The sequence below is a fragment of the Antechinus flavipes genome, chromosome 5 (genome assembly GCF_016432865.1).
Source record: "Antechinus flavipes isolate AdamAnt ecotype Samford, QLD, Australia chromosome 5, AdamAnt_v2, whole genome shotgun sequence".
Classification (NCBI taxonomy): Eukaryota; Metazoa; Chordata; class Mammalia; order Dasyuromorphia; family Dasyuridae; genus Antechinus; species Antechinus flavipes.
In genome coordinates this window covers 53821879-53842128 of record NC_067402.1, presented here as the reverse complement: position 1 = coordinate 53842128, position 20250 = coordinate 53821879, and the positions used below count along the sequence as shown (strand labels likewise).

General features: G+C 33.2%; 1 protein-coding gene across 3 annotated transcripts in view; it reads right to left on the bottom strand.

Moving 5' to 3' along the window:
• Positions 1-6932: 6932 nt before the first annotated feature.
• The window catches only part of SLC39A12 (solute carrier family 39 member 12), a 104218-nt gene continuing 90900 nt past the window's right edge, over positions 6933-20250 (bottom strand). For 2 of the 3 annotated variants that reach the window (XM_052000792.1, XM_052000795.1), the window contains one exon: positions 6933-7565. In XM_052000792.1, the coding sequence (XP_051856752.1) occupies positions 7437-7565 (129 nt within the window). In that variant the 3' untranslated portion in view covers positions 6933-7436. Of the gene's footprint in view, positions 7566-19196; positions 19253-20250 lie in introns of all 3 variants that reach the window. The other variant, XM_052000793.1, reaches the window with a different exon arrangement.

Below are 20250 nucleotides of genomic sequence, written 5' to 3'. Positions count from 1 at the left end.
TGAGAAGAGAACAGAAAGACTTTTGAAAATAATATTTTAGAGCAATCCACTTTTAGCTTCATAAATTGACTAAACACTATAGAGAATATAAAATCTTACATGGTTATGGTTTGCTGACTATAAAAAATAATTATTTCTCTCAATAGAACAAAACACAACCTTAACCTCTCCTTCAAATAGGGTAACAAATTTAAAGTCACATTTAGTAATTATTTTACATTATTTCTGTATATAAGTTCTTTGGCCATGGGATCACAGATTTATAAATAGAAGAAACCTTAGAGATTACTAGGTTCAACACCCCCTTATTTTGAGAAAACTCAGGCAGTAAAGGTGGCTTGATCAGACTCAAAAAACTAGTAAGTGTCTAAGGCAGATCTTGGAGCCAGGTCTTCTTTTTTCCACAGCCAATGAGTTATCCATTATACTATACTGTCTCAAATGATACACCATGTCAAAATAATATTCCTTGAGTTTGTTTTGTTAGTTTGCCTTCTAATTATTAATGTCAAGGAGAGATGTGTTAATAAATATTTAACAAGTGGCTCTCTGAAAAGAATGTATGCATTTAAACTTATAAATCTTAATTTAATTTAAATTTTATCTAAACACATTTAAATTTAATCTAAATAATTAGCATTTTTTCCACCATTTCTCAATCTGCAAATCACCAAACAATAAATAAAGCCATGATTTGTAGCATTTGTAATTTCTGAGGTTTATATTCTCACACTAAATATTTAACCATTAACTGTTCTCTAGAATAAACTAGGTTAAGTATACCATTGATGTCAAGAAAAGGATAGAATGGGAAAGCATATATTTCTCAAGGTGGTTCCCTAACCTTATGATTTATCTACCTCAGCTGAGGATTTTAATTTCTTTGTTCCCATTACTGTTCACTTATCATAAATACTTCATTTACTTGGATGAATGGACCAAATAGGGTTACAGCTTTATTGCTGGAAAAATAGCCAATGATTAGAGCTTACCAAGGATTTAAGCACTATAGTATCCATGGGCAGATAGTGTAAGGTTATTAATTTATTGTTCAGTCATTGGAGTCTTGTCTGACTCTTCATGACCCCATTTGGGGTTTTCTTGTGAAAGATACTGAAGGGTGAAAAACATTTATTATGTACCTACCATGTGTCAAGCACTATGCCTGGGGATACAAATAAGAAAAAAAGAAGGTTACTTCCCTCAAAGGGTTTATGAGCTAAGGGAAGAAGACAATACACAAAAAAGGCTGAAAAGCAGGGGAGAAGGCCAGAGGGCACCTAGCACAGGGAATGATTAAGATGATGGTACAGTTGAAACCATGTAGATCTGGTGGTGGCAAATGAAAAAAAGGTTGGGACTTGGAGCCTCCTATAAAGAGAGGTCAAGGGAGGAACTTTTTTGTTCTGACCTCCAGTCCCCCAATTCAAACGATAGAGGCAACTGAGGCTGAAACAATCACCATGTTGATAAGTTCCTTGGAAATTCATTTATCTGATGATGGTTTATCCTAGTTGAGGAATGATGAAGATAATGGTCAAGTCAAACCAAACAGAGCACCTAGCTAGGGACATGATGGAGAAACCAAAGAAATCTAAAATGAGTAACTGAGTGAGAAATGAGGAGATGTCTGAGAACCTTTCAAGCATATGCTTTTTTATAGCCTTAGCGATGTCATGGAAAAAAATGTAAAGCAACAGGTCAGAGAAAAACAAGGTCTTCTGGATATTGAAAAAAGTCCCTTCTTCACTTAGGAAGGTCCTAAGTTTTCTAAAAATCTCACAGCTAATCAAAATAAAAACTTTAAACATCATGGTTTTTCTCTTTCAATCAATAAACCAACCAAATAAGCATTTATTATTAGCTTATGAAGTAGGAGGAACTATAATAGGTGCTGTATATAAAAGTAGCATTTCTTTTGATCTGGAAATGCCACTCTTAGGCATACACACCAATAAATAGCTTCACTCACCAAGGAAAAAAAAAACATTTACTACCTTTCATATCAAATAAAAATCCTGAATCATAGCGCTAAAGTCCATAGAGGGGTAGAATTTAAAGTTTTGGAAATCATTTAGTTTGTCTGTTTAGTGATGTCAAAGAGTGAAAATAATAAAACTTCTAATAAGGGAAAAGAAAAACTTTCATTAACAAAATCAAACAGGATTTCTCAGTCAGTCAGAATCCTGTCCTGAGGAATTGTAGGGGTTTCCTAAGAGATTTATGTAGAGAAAATTGATTTACATAATCATTTTGACAGAGAAGTTACCTTTCAAAGAAGCCTTTAAAAGATTGAAAATCATCTGATCATAAAATCAAAATGCAAGAGTCTCTCTAGTCCAGGATGTAGCAAAGAATGAGTATTTATAGAAGCAAGGAATATGGATAAGAAAGCAATAGTGATTAAATATAATGAATCATTTTGTCCATTTCTGAAGCTAATCCCTGGTATCCTAATGGAGATGATCTTTGCCTCTCTGAAGACTGATAGCAGGCTTTTAGGCACTAAGCTATATTACACAAAGCAAAAAAAAAAAATTGAGTTTGCTTCATTTCTTTGCATTCTACCTCTACTTCCTGCCACACACACCACATTAGAATATAAACTCAGTGAGGGCAATATAAGTCTTAATGATCTCTGTGGCACCTAGTATTATATCATTACTTGCATATTCAGACATTACATTCTCAAAAAGAATCTTGGCTTCTATTTTTTTTTTCAAGAAAGTGGCAACACCGTATACCAAGATAAGGTCGAAATGGGTTCATGATCTAGACATAAAAAATGATACTATAAACAAGTTAGAAGAACATAGGATAGTGTACCTCTCATATTTATGGAAAAGGAAGGAATTTGTGACCAAAGAAGAACTAGAGATCCTTACTGATCACAAAATACATAATTTTAACTATATTAAATTAAAAAGTTTTTGTACAAATAAAATTAATGCAGACAAGATTAGAAGGGAAGCAATAAACTGGGAAAATATTTTTGCATATAAAGGTTCTGATAAAGGCCTCATTTCTAAAATATATAGAGAATTGACTCTATAAGAAATCAAGCCATTCTCCAATTGATAAATGATCAAAGGATATGAACAAACAATTTTCAGATGAAGAAATTGAAACTATTTGTACCCACATGAAAAGGTGCTTCAAATCACTATTGAACAGAGAAATGCAAATTAAGACAACTCTGAAATACCACTATACACCTGTCAAATTGGCTAAGAAGACAGGAAAATATACTGACGAATGTTGGAGGGGATGTTGGAAAACTGGGACACTGATACATTGTCGGTGGAGTTGTGAACAGATCCAACCATTCTGGAGAGAAATTTGAAACTATGCTCAAAAAGTTATCAAACTGTGCATACCCTTTAATCCAGCAGTGTTTCTATATCCCAAAGAGATCTTAAAGGAGGGAAAGGGACCCATATGTGTAAAAATGTTTATGGCAGCCCTTTTTATAGTGGCAAGAAACTGGAAATTGAATGGCTGCCATCAATTGGAGAATGGCTGAATAAATTATAAACGAATGCTATGGAATACATAGTTATGTAAGAAACAACCAGTAGGATGATTTCAGAGAGGCCTGTGAAATGAGCAGAACCAGAAGATCATTGTACACGGCAACAAGACTATACTATGTTCAATTCTAATGGACTAGCTCTCTTCAACATCGAGATAATTCAAACCAGTTGAACTTGCTCAGTGATGAAGAGAGCTATCTACACTCAGAGAGAGAGAACTATGAGAACAGAGTATGGAACACAACATAACATTCTCACTCTCTCTGTTGTTATTTGATTGCCTTTTGTTTTCTTTCTCAGTTTTCCTTTTTCTTCCTTTTTGATCTGATTTTTCTTGTGCAACAAGATAACTGTATAAATATATACATATATTGGATTTAGCATGTATTTCAACATATTTAACACTACCTGCCAGATAGGGGATGGGGTGTGGGTAAAGAAGGGAAAATTTGAAACAAAAGGTAATGCAAAAATCAATGTTAGAAAAATTACTTATGCATATGCTTTGTAAATAAAAAGCTTTAATTAATAAAAAAAGAAAAGAAGTGGCAACATCTAAATTTTGAAAAGTTATATGATAAAATTATTTAGAAAATAGGCGACATGTCTTACAACTCAGGCTAGAGGGAGAATTCATACCAAAGCAAAGGATAATATTTGGCCTAAAAGATAAAACTGTCAATTTAAATGACATGAAATTTTCACCTCCAAATAGAATTAAAAGGGATGCAATTGAGGAAAATCTTTATATCAAAGTTTCCTGATCAAGGTTTCATATCCAAGAAACACAAATTATTGATAAAAAAAGATATAAGAAAAAGAGCCAATAGATAAATAATTCCCCACTAGATTACTGACTAAAGAATATGAATAGGCAGTTCTCAAAAGAAGAAAAACTGTCAACAACCATATGAAAACTGTTTCAAATCACAGATAATAAGAGAAATGCACATTTAAACAACACCTTACCATATGCTCCTCACAATGAAAAACTACACAACAAAGGGAAAATAATAAATGTTGGATGAGCTATTGGAAAAACAAGAACAATAATCCATGGTTAATGGACCTGTGAAATGGCTCAAGTGTACTAATAATTTGTAATTATGCCTCCAAAGCCACTAATTTATCCTTACTATTTTACTTCTGTTAGGTGTATATCCAAAAGAGATAAAAAAGAGAAGGAAAGGTTAAGAATATTTATAATAGCGTTTGTTGTATTAAAGAAACGGAAACAAAATGATGTCCATCAATATGGGAAAAGCTGTGAAAATTGTGGCTTAGTAATAAAATGGAAAATAATTGTCCGATAAGAATGCTGACTATTATAGAATCAGGAAAACATGTTAAAACTTGGATGGGCAGATGCAAAATAAAATGAACAGAACCAGGAGAACAATTTATATAATGACAACAGTAACAATATGAAGACAAATGACTTTGAAAGCCCTTAGAACTCTAGACAAAGCAGCAAACAATAATGATTTTAAAAGACTAATGATGAAACATGCTGCCCACCTCTTGATAGAGAGTTAATTGACTAGAGATGTGGAATGAGATGTGCATGCTCATATATAATCAATGTATGGCGTTGTTTTGTTGGACTTAGTATATATGTTACAAAGAAGAGTCTTTATTCAAATGTGTGGGGAGATGGAGAGTAAAGTGGTAAAGCAATAGGTAGTGAGATGTAGTTTTAAAAAAGTAATATCAATAAATCATTTTAAAATATTCTCAGAACACAGAAAGGAATGGAAAAAGGTACCAGAACAATTTTGTTATTATCTTGATTAAATTTTAATATAAATATATATGTTTAAAAACAACTATGATTTACAGAAAATAATTTCTTATATAATTCTCTTTTGTGTCTTCCTTTTATATTAATGTGCTTATTAGTTGATGACTATCAAGTTCGTAATAAAAAAGAAACATGCCATATCCATACAAATATCCTTAGTAGTATTTTTTGTAGTGTCAAAAAATAGACAACAAAGAACATTTTCATTTTTTGGGAAATGGCTAAATAAATTGTTTGCATGAATGTCATGGAATATTTCAATGCCATAAGAAATTATAAGAACACAGAGAATAATGTGAAAACATGAATTAATGATAAGTAAAGTAAACAGAAGAAAATAATAGACAAAATGACAATGGAAATAAAAAGAACAACAAAAGAGAAACAAAAGGAAATGTTGTTGGATTATAATGAATAAGATTGATTGAGATAATAAGATTGTGCTCCCTTCCCTTCTTAAACAGAAAAATAGGGGATTCTCAATAATTTATGTTATATCTACTTCTTTGATATTATATACAAAATTGGTACTCTGCTGAATTTGTGCATAGATACATGGCAAATACATACTGTACATGTCAAATACTGACAGACTCAGTTATATGTTGGTTAGTTTTTTTTTTTTAACTAATTTCTCATTTTTTCTTTTTTTTCTCCCCTTTCATTTTTAGTACAAGATATGGCTCTCTGGATAAAGGTAAGAGGAAGAATATATTTATAATTAAGGTACTAAAACATAGATAATGTCTGTTTTTTAAAAGAAAAATGCCAGAGCCACCTTTAACTTTGATAGATTTTAAAAGTCCTAATCATGGAATATCCATCATTAAGAAACTGAAATTAAAGATATCATAAAGAGTAATTAAGAAGTATGGGCGGGACACAAGAGCAGGATGTAACATATTAGGAATGAGAAATATTTTAGGATAAGTAGTGAAAAGACTATTACCTGGACAATATATAGCAATATAATCTAACAAAGCCTAGAACAATGTGTCCCACCGACAGCCATATAATGTCTTGATAGTACCTTGAATGCAAATTGTGTGGCAGATTTATTGAAAGACATGTATATGAATCAATAAATAATGGCAGGAATGAATGGATGGTGATCCAAATTGTTAAAGGAACTACCTGAACTGATGACATTACTTATTATTAGAGTTTTCACTGTCAAGACTAGCACTGTTGAACCTTCAGCTATTGATAGTGGGGGAAAATCACCCTCTTATTACATATTCCTCCCCTTCATTATGGGCTCATATAGCAATGATAATGATCTGAAATATATTTTGCAGCTGCCAGTCATAACTTGATCATAAATGTCTTCTGCTACAATCAGTGGCACTTGATCAGTTAAGCTGCTTCACAATGGAAGATTTAGTTTTATTTTTGAATTTCATCTTCTGATTGCAATCTGGAACAGATTTCATTTGGTGAATATGTAGCAGACTGCTGACATACAGAATTGTTTAGGCTTTAAGAGATTACACATAAAAATGAATGAGTTGGAATGTAGTATTTTCTTTTGTCTTCTGTTGATCTAGTGAGAGATACCAGGAAAATTCAAGAGAAGTAGAAGAGAATACACATTACTATCATGTTAAAACTAGATTTTTATTGCATTTCTATAAAATTGAGTATGATTATAATTTATAATTTTTTAATAAGGCATTTTTTACATTAAAGATGTTGAAGTAAATATACATTAACATATATTTATATGTTTTATATATGCATATATGCATGTACATATGTCTGAAAACTATTTATCCAGTTTAATTACTGTAGACATTATTAGAGGGGCAGAATTATCAGGATAATTTTTTATAATGAATTCAGTACTTCCTGTATTTAAAATACTATAAGTTTGAACAGTTTGGGAAACTAAAAAACACTGAATTAAGATTAAATCTTAGCCTTTACATTTATAAGAAAACAATGCCGTAGTGCAAAATCTGAATAAGTTAATAAAGTGAAATGATGGCTTATTTTTACCTAAGACACACAAAAATTAATTTACAAATAACTAGATAGTGCATAGAAAATAATGAAACAGAAAAATTAATTTGAAAGAAATCTTGAGAATCCCAGCAAAGCCTTTATATTTTAATATTATGCTCATATATAGCCAGCATTAAAAGGGAAAGCCAACCGAGTATCAATCCAAAGTTCTGCAGGAGAAACATCAACCAGGGTCGCTGAGTTTGAACGTGAGTCATTTCAGGAAGCTAAAAAAAGAATAAAAAAGAATGAGATCCAGATATATTCATGGCTGGGAAAGAAAGTTTGATGGGAAAAAATGAGAAACTGCGTTGTTCAAGACTTAGTAGTAACCTTTCAGATTCTTGATTCAGTTACCATAATTAATTGATTTAAACCTGTAAAAAGCAATTATATTACACCAAATAGCCAGAAAAAGCATTTGTAAGCTTCATGGCAAAAGAAATATCATTAATATCTACTTACCAGATTAAATCAACTCCAAATAATCTCACTTTTCATTGATTTAATATTCCCAAATGGAGCACTTAATTTTTTTTAAAGTAGTTTTACTTAGAAAACAGTTCGTTTAGTTTATTTGAAAATTTCTTAGTTTGGAATTTATGGATTGAAATATACATATATGTTGTGTGTATCTATGTATATATATACAATTATATTTCAATGTAATTTGTATCCTCTGTAATTTATTCATGCATTGAAAAATATTATTCTATGGTCTTCACCTCACTAGCAAAAGGATCCATAACTGCAAGAAGATTAAGACCCCCCCTTTTTTTTTACTGGTCTATTCATGTAATCTGTCTGGCAGATAAATGAATCCAAGACATTATGCTGCCTTTTGTTTCCCTTTATCTTTTGGATATTTAAGAAAATACTCAAGGAAATGATTTTTCATGAGTTTTTTAGGACCACAGAAACATGACTGGATGAAGCTCTGTATTGTATTCAGAAGTTAGGCTGTTACTGAGTACATTTGTGAAATACTCTGACCCATATATTAAGTGAAAAGTTTCCCTAGTAACGTCTGTGAAGCAAATCCCAACAGGTGGCAGTCTTACATTAATTTCCATAGAGATTTTACCCCTCCCAGTTGATTTGTAGGTCTGATTTTGTGTGTCACGTTCATAAATTCTCATTTCTATCAGAATGCAAGTTTTGGCTCAGTGGAGACTGTGTCCTTCATTCTCCCAAATTCAAGCAGTTTAGCAACAACAACAAAATCTAGTTAAATATGAACTTGAGATAAGGAAGCAAGGTTACTGAATTCATGAAACTAGAAAAGATGATTTCATATTATGGAAATCTGTGATTCAAAACACACAATTATGGAAGATTTTATTCTGCCCCAGGGCACCATATGATACAATTCAAAAAAATAAGAAGACTTGGTTTTCCATCTTTCTTATCAATATGCTCTTAAGCAGATGCCTTCATGTCTCTGGGTTAATTCATACAAAAAATGAAGGAGTTAAAGTAGGTGAATTCTCAAGTATCTTTTAGTTCTAAATCAATGACTGTGAAAGACATATTAGTCTGGTGGTTGAATGACTTAAACCTTCCACATATTCTTCATGTTTTTATTTTGCTCAACTTTCTAAATGGCTTATTATAGAGAAAACCTACATGACCCCCTAAAGATTAATTATCTTTAATTCAAATCTTTATCTTCAATTTACCTTCATATCTTCAATGTAATTAATCCTTTTAATTCATAGTAATTAACAGGAAGTCTTACAGTATGAGATCTGGAAAAAACCTTAGAGGTCATTTTTTCCAATCTCTTTGGATAGGGACAATGTTGTCCAGAAAAGTTGAGACATGCAGGAAAAATAGACAAGAGTATGTACATTCTCACAAGTTTATCATAAGAAAGCCTTTTGAATTCTAATAGTATATAAGCTTCCTGAGGACAAATACTATTTTTTACATTTGCTTTTTAATCTCTATTGATGGCATAGTGTTCTAAATATAAGCACTTTAAACATTTGTGTTGAACTGAATGATATTTATTGCAATAAATATAAACATGAAACTGCTAGTCCACTTAAGTAGAAAATAATGGCAAACCTTCCCCATATTATTCATTCTAATACCTCCTTTGGATGGGAAAGGAAAAGAAATAAACCATTACATAGCAACTATGAAGTGCCATTCACTGGGCTAAGGACCTTAGAAATCTCATCTTATCTGATCCTCAAATAAGGATCCCAAACATGTAGGTGCTATTATTATCCCCACTTTGCAGTTGAAAAAACTGAGGAAAACTGATGTCAAGTGTTCTGCCCAGAGTTCACAGCTAGCAAGTGTCTAAGCCAGTACCGGAACTTAAGTTTTCTGGCTATAAGCCCTATATAAGTATTGACTATACCACCTAGTTATTTTTCAAAACATGTAATATCTACCTTTTGAGGTTTTGTAAAGATCAAATGGGAGCATATTTATAAAGGTCACTAGTGCACCAAACAACCACAAAAAAATCCACCTATTTATCCCACATATATGATAGACCCCCAAATTTTTTGGGATAAAATTGCTGCCCCATCTCCTTATATCGATGAAACTTCCACTCCTAAAGGTTTTCTTTTTTTTTAATACATCTTCCCAGGAGACCTTACTGGTGATTATATTTTCAAAGACATACTCAACTTATTCTTCCTATAGGAAGTTTTCCCATGTTGGACTTTGGTCTGACAGTCTATCATTTCCATTCCAATTCTAAGAAACTAGGGAAAACTAGAAGCTGAGAACAGAAATAAAAGATAGCAAAATTCACCATAAAAAGCATTCCCATATATCATTACATTTATGGATGTGACGCAAATCAGCAAATGAGATAGAGATTTCATTTGCCAAAGATAGGAATGATGAAGAAGGACAGAGGTTAACAGAATTGTGCCATTAAATTCTTTTCTATATTTTATAACACATAATGGGCACTCAAAGTTCTACCAGACATCACAACAGAGAGCAAAAACTTCAGAAAATTAGAAGAAATATTCATCTTTCTAGGCAAGTTGAATATAATTTGCATGGCCTATTTGAACTTACAATTCAGTACAAATAAATATTGTTGTTGTTTTCTAACCCCCCCCCCAAACATAACTATATATAAATTTACTTTATAACAACTTTACAACAAATTGGCTTTTACAAAAACCTAAGCTGGTTTTTAAAAGGCCACTTGGCTCTTTTTAGCATGGTTATGGACACACACACAAACCATAACAGCTTTTGAACAAGAGCCAGAATACCAGAGAGCCCCACAGGAATTACGTCCCAAAGAGATACAAATATCCCACTATCCTGCCAAAGCTGAAGTTATGTCTGATTATACTGAGGGGATCTGCTCCCCCTCATAAGAATCAGTTAATTTTGGAGACACATGAAGATACAGGATGTCTCCAGTTTTCAGGAAAAGATATTTTGGAAGATTTTTATTTTTAAAAAAAATTTAACCAAAATATAATATTTTCATTTTGTTTTGCTACTTCTGATACAAGAAATGTCTCTTTTCTCCCATCAGGCAATCAGACATTTCTCAGTATTTGAAAAACTGATGTAGATTCTCAAGATAAATGGGATGAGCTAATGGACAGCTGATGTTGATCTTGAAGTAACAGGGCCTTGGAAAATTACTTCTTGGAAGCATTGCCCAAGGATTATTCTAATAAAAACTCTCTTCAGGCTTCTGCTTGAGATTTGGAAACATTCAAATTGGAGGTAATTCTTGTAGAATTAATAGCAATATCCTTTGATGGGTCATTTGCACTTTTCTCCTCATCCCCCCTAATTAAGGCAGGTCTATGACCCTTAATCAAATAAATGCATAAAATAAAATACATAGGATTACAAGGAAGACCAATTATATTGAAGAGCGACTACTAAAATACTTTTTTAAAAAAGAAAATTAAGTTCACAGACACCAGGTTAAAAATCCCTATCCTAAGGTTTCTCAACTTCCTCTCAAGATCAAAAAATGCTAGGACATGATGTTCTAGGAGTTTCAGCTTTGAAGAAAAATATAAGCTTTGCCAAAATCTATTCAACAGACCTGCCAGTTCTTAAGTACTTTACCCAAATTCAGATTCTTAGTGCATTGATTAGAAATTCCATGAGGCATACCAGAGCCCACACACAAAACATGACTTGTCTATGCATATGAGGCAAATACTTTTTTAATGCTACAATCTGCACAATCGTCTGCTTGAGAAATAGGCTTTATTGTCCCAGTTGGAAACTTTAAAATGATGAACACTATGTTAAAGGACCTTTACTCTAGTCCTGCTCTGATGACTGATCATGGAATTGAGATGAATTGGGTTTTCAAAAGTAATGATAGTGAAACAAAAGTTCCCACAGTTTCTACCAATAACTGAGGGGCCATTTTTTTTTCAGTTTAGGAAACATCCTTTTTTACCCATAAATTGGTAGGATTGTTTTTAGTCCTTGGAAGCTTGTCATAGAGCACAAAGATAAAAGGGATGAGTTGATTTACAGACAGAAAAGCTTTTACATGACCTGTGTGCCTTGTCACTCAAGGATCAACTTAGCTAAAAGTGGGGACATTCATCTTGGGAAGGTTGGTTACCAGGTAATTAATTCTTTCATAATAATTTTCATTCCACAAGGTATAAAGTAGGAGTGAGGAGGGGAAGGAAGGTGAAATCTACATAAATGTATGGATGGATAAAGCATTAATAACAATCAAATCAAAGGTTTTTGAAGTCCTCAAGGCTAGATATTAAGAAACAGAAATTACTGATTGCTTTAAAAAATGGAAGTTTTTAGTTTTTCTCTCTGTCATGACCACTGGCCATAAGTCTCTAACCAAAAAGTAAATAAGAAAGTATGTCATTCATAATGATTTATTCTATAGTATCTGTGTGCATAAAAATCAGGATGGCTAGCACTTTGGACAGAAGGCTAGCTCAGAAATAAAGATTCAAACATTACCTCCAACTCCTGAGGGTTCTGTGAAGTTACAACTTCCCAATGTCCTATGGAGGAGCCTAGGACTTTAAATTAGAGCTGACTTAAACAAGCTATTTTGGTAAAAGTTCTTTTTATACTGAATCTCTGAGTCTAACAACAAAAAACACCAAAGCAATACAATTTTTAAAAATTTAATCGTATGCCCTATATAATACAAATTAAGGGATTCTCAGCAACTCATGAAAGCAAACACAGGGGCCCTTTTGGGAGCTGACCTTGATAACTCCCTGGCTCCCTAAAAGACATTTCCCAAGGCATTTTTTTTTTTTTTTGGAATTAAGATCTCATGAATTCCATTCCCAAATTGCCTCTTGTATACCCTCATGTCCACTATTGCAGTTGAATTGCATTCAATATTTAAACTTTTCCCAACATGACAGATAAGTCTAAAGATCCCTGATTTTACAAGATTTCAGACTTTTTATGCCAAGTGAAGTTTCCTCTCCAGTTCCATCTGTAACTTGAACGAAGTCTGGTTTCCTGTTTTTTAAAAATATATCTTTATGGATCTAATACTAAATATGCCAAGATTTATCTTCTGTGTGGCTCATCAATGAGTGTATAACCAAAAAAACCCAAAACAAAGCAAAAAAAAAACATTTAATACTTTCACAACAGCATATCATATGGCAAAAGTTTGATTGCTTATATCTATTTATTGAAAATACATTGAGATATATTTCATGAAAGAAAAACTTTAAAATATGCCTGTCACTGCAATATACTAAGATTTGCTGTCACTGATTTTTAAGGAAAAGGGACCTTTTTTATTATTTTAAAAAGTCCATATGTGATAAATGATTCCTTCCTGACCATCTGCTATGCAGTGGAGCTAGCCACCACAGCTGTGCACATAAAATCCAGGCATATCATTGGATTGGATGAGCCAGGTGAACATTAAAGTTTGCTCAACATGAAGAATAGTCATAGGGATGTTTATGGAGCAGATATTTTTGAAATGGATCAGATTATCTGGTAGCAAATACTTAGAAGTTGTCTTCATTTCAACTCCATTTGCGGATATTTCAATTTTGTCTTTGCAAATGGACCACTTTTGAGCCAAGAAAGGCCTTTTTTATTTTTAATTTTTTGTTTGTGCAGATTCCTTTTTGGTATGCAAATCCACAATTATGCGTGCAATCTGATACATTCACAAGTCAAACAATGGGTCCTCTATACTGTAAGTTATCAGCTACTTTTGTTAGCAGGAGAAGGAAAAATTGCAAGTCTCCTTTGGGGGAGACTCATTATAGCTAGGCATTTTCTTCAAAGCACTGCTTTGCTTTTTCTCTACCCTACCCACACATTCTCTTTGGGGAAAAAAAAGTACATTTTGAGTGACTATGATGTTTGCTGGAGGTAACAGACTGATAGCCCTGGAAACTTGAGTCTTATTTATACACAGAACAGGTGGCTATAGTACAAGTCTTCTCCACAGCCCGCCCACGAATGTACCCACACTTTTTTCCTTCATTTCTTCGAGGGCTAATCACTGCTAAAAAGTCAAGGGAATGGTTATGTTTCCAGGATGCCAAACATCTGGAGCAAAAACAAAAAAATTCAATCAATCTTCCAGATGCCTCTTAATATCCAAATGTTTGGTGTAGTGTAGCCAAGCCATTCAGATGCCTTTTATTTTTCTTGTTGTCCAGATGTTTTGTGAAAGCATATTAGATGGCAATGAAATGGTATCTTGATGATCTAAGAATGCCTAGGAGAGAGGCACTTCAAATGGAATCGTTTTGTGAACTAAAGATGTCATTCCAAAGACTCTAGTTAGATTCAGAATGAATGACCATAGCATAGATTAAAACTCTTTGCTTAATAAGAGAATTCTCAAGTTACCCAGGGCATTACCTTGTATGAAATACATCATGACCAAGCCCAGACTTTGTCCATGTGAGGCCATTGGCAAGTGAAAAGGGAAAATGCCCGACTGGCTGCTCTTCTGCTGAAGGTAACCAATAACTGACTTGGTTGAGGTCCTTTTCAATTTTCTGAATTGTCATGTTCAGACTGGTTCCACCTTGGTTGAGTTTACTAGATTGTACATTCTCCGGTTGTAAAGAACTTATGTCTAGCATGAAAAAGTTTACCAGCTAATGTGGAGTTTATACCAGTAATGACTTTACAATTGTATCTCATATTGAGAATAAGAAAAAATTGCTGTAAGTTTAACTAAAAGATGATAGGCATTTCCCTTTTACTTATTTTGTTCACTTGATGCTTTTCTAATTATACAACACAAAATTGGGATAAAGGAGAATATATTGGGTAAGGTGAATCAATCTGCCTTCTAATTTTCTGTTAGCTTAAAACAGAGGAAGAGAGAGAAGGAGAGAGGGAGAGGGGAAAACATATAAACAAATGGAGAGATAGAAGAGAAAAAACACAGGAAAAGGAGAAGGTAAGAGTAGAGAGAAGAAAGATTGACAGAGAGACAGAGACAGAGAGAACTGGTTAATGTGATCGATGGTATACTATTTTCATTTGTGAATATGTCTTTCTTTCACCCATAATTTTTTATTCCCTGTATGAACTGTATTTTAAATCTTCCTTGTTCTGCCATTAAGCCCTGATTTAAACAACTGCATCTACTTTTTTCTATGACATAAAAAAAAATCCCTTGCCAAGGAGCATAATAAGCTTAAGTACTCCACACACCTAGATCAAGAATCCATAACTACAATATGGGAACTGCAAGAAAAAATTGGATGAAATTACAGCTGGAAGAGTATGAATGATGAACTCAGTAGCTCTAAGAGATATTATTTCCTATGATAGGCTCATTGTTATCGTATTTCATTTTAAAATTTCAGTGCTATAAGTTTAGATACTTGGCCTTTCTGTAAGAGTTCTAGTGAGATTTCTGATTTAGGTCACTTCAAGAATGGGAACAGGCATTCCTCATTTTATTGCAGTTCACTTTATTGTGCTTTGCAGATAGAGCAATTTTTACAAATTGAAGGACTGTGGAAACCCTGTGTTGAAACCTCTCACATCGTGTCTCTATATCCCATTTTGGCAGTTCTTGTGATATTTTGAATTTTTCATTATTCCTGATATGGCGATCTGTGATCAATGATTTTTGATATTGCTATTGTAATTGTTTGAGGGCATTATGAACCACACCCATATGAGTCACTGAAGTTAATAAATATGTGTGTTCTGACTGCACTTCTGATTTGATATTCCCACATCTCTCTCCCTATTCCCAGAACACAACAATATTGAAGAATATTACATAAACCTAGTTGGTAAAGCAGCAGCAGGGTTTGAGGATGACTAATTTTGAAAGTTCCACTCTGGGTAAAATGCTATCAAATAGCATCATATACTCCAGAGAAATCTTTCATAAAAGGAAGAATCAATGTGTCAGGTTTTATTGTTGGCTCTTTTTAAGAAATGGCCACAGACAAACCAACCTTCAGTAACTACCAGCCTGACCAGTCAATTGCCATCAACATTGAGGCAAGACCTCTATCAGCCAAAAAAAAAGATTATTAATTGCTGAAGGCTTAGATAATAGTTAACATTTTTGGCAACAAAATATTTTAATTAATATACATATATATTATTGTTAATATTATTGCATTCTTGATAGAATACAGTGTAGTGTAAATATAACTTTTATTGTACTGGAAAACTAAAAAAGTTTTATATCTCACTTTATTGCAATATTCACTTTATTGCCATGTTGTGGAATGAAACTCACAATATTTCCAAGGTATACCTGAGGTTCTATTGACAGCTAAGTGATATAATAGATAGAGCTCTAGATGTTGAATTGAGAAGACATAAATTCAAATTCTACCTCAAATGTTTATAAGCTGTGTAACTGCTACAATCTTTTAATTTCTCTCAGTTTCCTAATCTAAAACTGAAAACTTTTATCTTTCCCTCCAAACTCTCCCCTGTCCAAACTTTCCCATTTTTTGAAGGTACCAGCATCCTTCCAATGTCCCAGGTTCATGATCTTAGCATTACTATGAACGTGTCCCTCTCCCTCACAATACATAATAGCCAAATCTTGACAACATAACTGGCACCTGACCTTTTTTTTCTATTCACACAGTGGAGTTTGGGTCCTTGTCTCCTGTCACTTATATTATTACAACTACTTCCTACTTTTCTCTTCGCTCCAGTACATCCTGCCCAGAGCTGTCAAAGTAATTTTCTTTTAAAACAAATCTGATCCTGTGACTTCACCAGCATCACTACTCAATCAACTCCAGTGGCTTCTTATTCCCTTTAAGATAAAATATGAACTTCTCTGTGTAGTTTTTAAAGCTTCACACAATCTATATCTAAATCACACAAACTGTATCTTTCCAATCTCAAAGGACAGTGAAATGTGGTACAATGTATAGAGAGCCCGGCTAAAGTCAATAACTCTCATCTTCATGAGTTCAAATTTGATCTCAAATACTTACTAACTGTGTGATCCTGGGCAAGTCACTTAAACCCATTTGTCTAATCTGTAAAGTAAGATAGAGAAGGAAATGGCTAACTACTCCAATATTTCTGCCAAGAATAATCCCAAATGGGGTCACTCATTTTAAACAACAAAAACAAGTCTCATTGGATAGTATCTCTGTTTCTGCATTCTATGATTGAGGCAAAGCAAACTCCTATTTGTATTTTATAAATGAAATGTTATTTCTTTTCTCTAGGTTAGCTGTCCCTTGGGCCTGGAATGCACACTTACATTACCTCTCCCTCATGGAGTCCCTCTTTTTTTAACCTTCAGCTCAAGTATCATCTTCCACATGAAATCTTTCCTAGTCCTTCCATCTGCTAGTGATTTGTCTCCCAGACTACCTAGCATTTGACTACTTTGTATATGTTTATATTAATATTATATTGTATCTATATCTATAGATAGTATATATTTTTACATGTAATTTTAATTTCCCTATCACCAATTCGATGGTAAGCTCTTGGTGAGTAGAGACTGTTCTATTATTCATTGTACCTGTATCCTCAGCACCTAGAACTGTATATGGCACATAATAGGCACTGAATTAATACTTGCTGATGGATGAATTGGTTCAAGGAACAGAAAGAAGATAATGTGTCTGGAGCATAGAGTATATGAAGAGCGATAATATGAGCTAAAGCTAGAAAGATAGGGATGTGTCATTCTGGAAGTCTTTGAATGCCAGGTCAAGAATTTTGAATTGTGCTCAATAGGTAATGAAAAGAAATGATGTTTTAACAGAGGGGGGTCATGGTTAGGTTCAGATTTACAAGGAGGATTATTTTTGTAATAGTAAACAAGAAGGCTTAGAAGGAGAAGGGGATAAAAGTAAAAAATATATATATTAAAAAGCCACTACAGCAGATTGGACATTGAAAATCAGGGAGATGATTGAGGAGAGAATTGCCATGGAGGAGAAATTGATTTGATAACTGATTAAATGTAAGAGAGAAGGGGAGGGACCAGTTGTGATTATAGGAGACTGGATGAATGATAATGAAAAACTCACAAAAGAGATAATGAAGCTAGAAGGAGGAGCATAGTCAGAAAGAATTGTTTATACAGTGAACAACTTTGAAAAACTTTAGGACCCTATTAAATATATAAATAAGTGATCATTGATCATTGGATCATTCATAACAGCAGTAGACAGATGATAAAGCATTCTTCCCTTTTCTCTTTGGCGAGGTCATAGAAAGATTGCAGAAGAGACACTTTCCAAAAAAGTACAAATTTGTTTTGATTGACAAAATTTTTGCTATAAGGAAGGACTTTTGAGTTTTTCTTTTAAGGAGGTATAACAATGGGAGAACATGAAGAGTTGGTAATGATATGCAAAAAGAAAAAGAAGGAAAAAAGCATCATTTCTTTTAATAATACACAGAGAAAAAGCAGAAGAGTGTTAAGAAGGGGACACAAAGAATCAGGACAATGTTGGTATTACCAGGTTATATTTAATATAATTAAAAAAAATAAGATGTAACAGATTTATGGGTTTTACATACAAACTTCACGTTCTAACCTTCTTTGTATATAGAAAGGTTTGTGTTTGTTGCTGAATTTTTTAAGTTCGATAGGAATATTTTTGAAAAGCAAAAAAAAAGATGTCATTGAAAAAATATCAGTGTGAATCATATTGCAATTTACTTCAAGAGTTAACTGAAAATTTTACTTTTGCTCTCTTAGTTGTATTTAAAACATCCTCCTTAATACAGAGGATTGAGAGAGGATAGGAACAATAGTACTTGTCCTCAATTATGCTCTATTATAGCAATCACTCCTTATCTATGTCATATTCCTTAGGGAGAACTTTAAACTCTCTTACAAAAATCTCTGGGTTCTTGTGAGTATTCTCAGATGAAATGGAGAGGAATTGGGAAGATTTTGTGTATATTTTTCTTTTCAAGAGGAGAAGAAAGAACAAAGAATTGTGTTGAAAAGTAAGGACGTTGTTGCTGGAATTTTTTTCTGTTTTGTTTGTATAAATTCCAGGTAAGATTCAGACTTTACCAAAGTGGGGATAGTTTAGAAAGAACTTTTCCACTGCTAGAAACATCCTTTAGAATCTATCCATCTTTTTTCTCAGAAAATTCTAAGTATAGGCCTTTACTGCTTTGAGAGAGAGAGAGAAAGAATACACACAAATCTCCATTTCTTTGTAGGCATGATTCATACTGCTTTGGTGAATTAATAATTGTGAATGTTAAATTACATTAATTTTTGATTCCTAAAGTTATTTTCAAATGCAACTTTTTTCTTTCAACAAAGGAACATTTAAAATGATGCTATTGTACTTGGAGCAAAATATACTTTGCAAAAAGTACAAATTCATTAATGCTTTTCATTCCCTTATAAAGCAAGAAAGAAAGAAACAAGAACTCACTTGTTGGTAGGTGAATATTTTTCAAAAGGCATTACTCCCCCTGGTGTTGCCAAACTCTGAAAAATGTCAAAATCCATTTGTTTGTTCAATGGAGCAGGCTCAATTTAATAGAACATTACCTCAGTAATGGTACTGCATGGATTAAATTGTACTGTAATTTCTCTATATCTGACTAAAGAAGATAGTAGTCTTGATAGAGTTAAATCAATTAGAATTGAACAAAGATAATGGAGGAAAAACTCAATCTTCAAAATGTCTTTCTTTTCATTTGGAGTAGGTTTTCTTGTCATGCAGTTAGAAGGGCTAGAACATTTTCCCCCTTACATAGTTATACTTGTTGCACTAGAAAAATCTTATTCAGTATAAGCCATTCTCCAATTGATAAATGATCAAATGATAGAACAGACAATTTTCAGAAGAAATTAAAGCCATTTTGTGGCTGTATGACATGAAAAAAATACTCTAAATCACTATTGGTTAGAAAAATGCAAATTAAGACAATTCTAAGGTACCACTACATACCTCTTAGATTGGCTAAGATGACAGGAAAATAAGATGAATGTTGGAGGGAATGTGGGAAAACTGAGATACTAATACATTGTTGATGAAGTTGTAAACTGATCAAACCATTCTGGAGAGGAATTTGGAACTATGTTCAAAGGAGCTGTGAATACCCTTTGATCCAACAATGTCAAAGAGACGCTAATAAAGGTGAAAGGACCCACAAGTATAAAAATATTTGTAGCAACCCTTTTTGTAGTGGCAAGGAACTGGAAACTAAGTGGATGGCTGAATAGGTTATGGTTGTCCCATAAGAAACCATCAGCAGGATGATTCCAGAGAGTCCTGGAGAGACTTAAGTGAACTGATGCTAAGGGAAATGAGTAGAACCAAGAGAACGTTGTATACAGCAATAACAAAGATTATGTGATGATTAATTCTGATGGACATGACTCTTTTCAACAATAAAGTGATTCAGGGCAATTTCCGTAGACTCATAGTGGAGAGAGCCATCTGCACACAGAAAGAGGATTGTGGGAACTGAATGTAGATC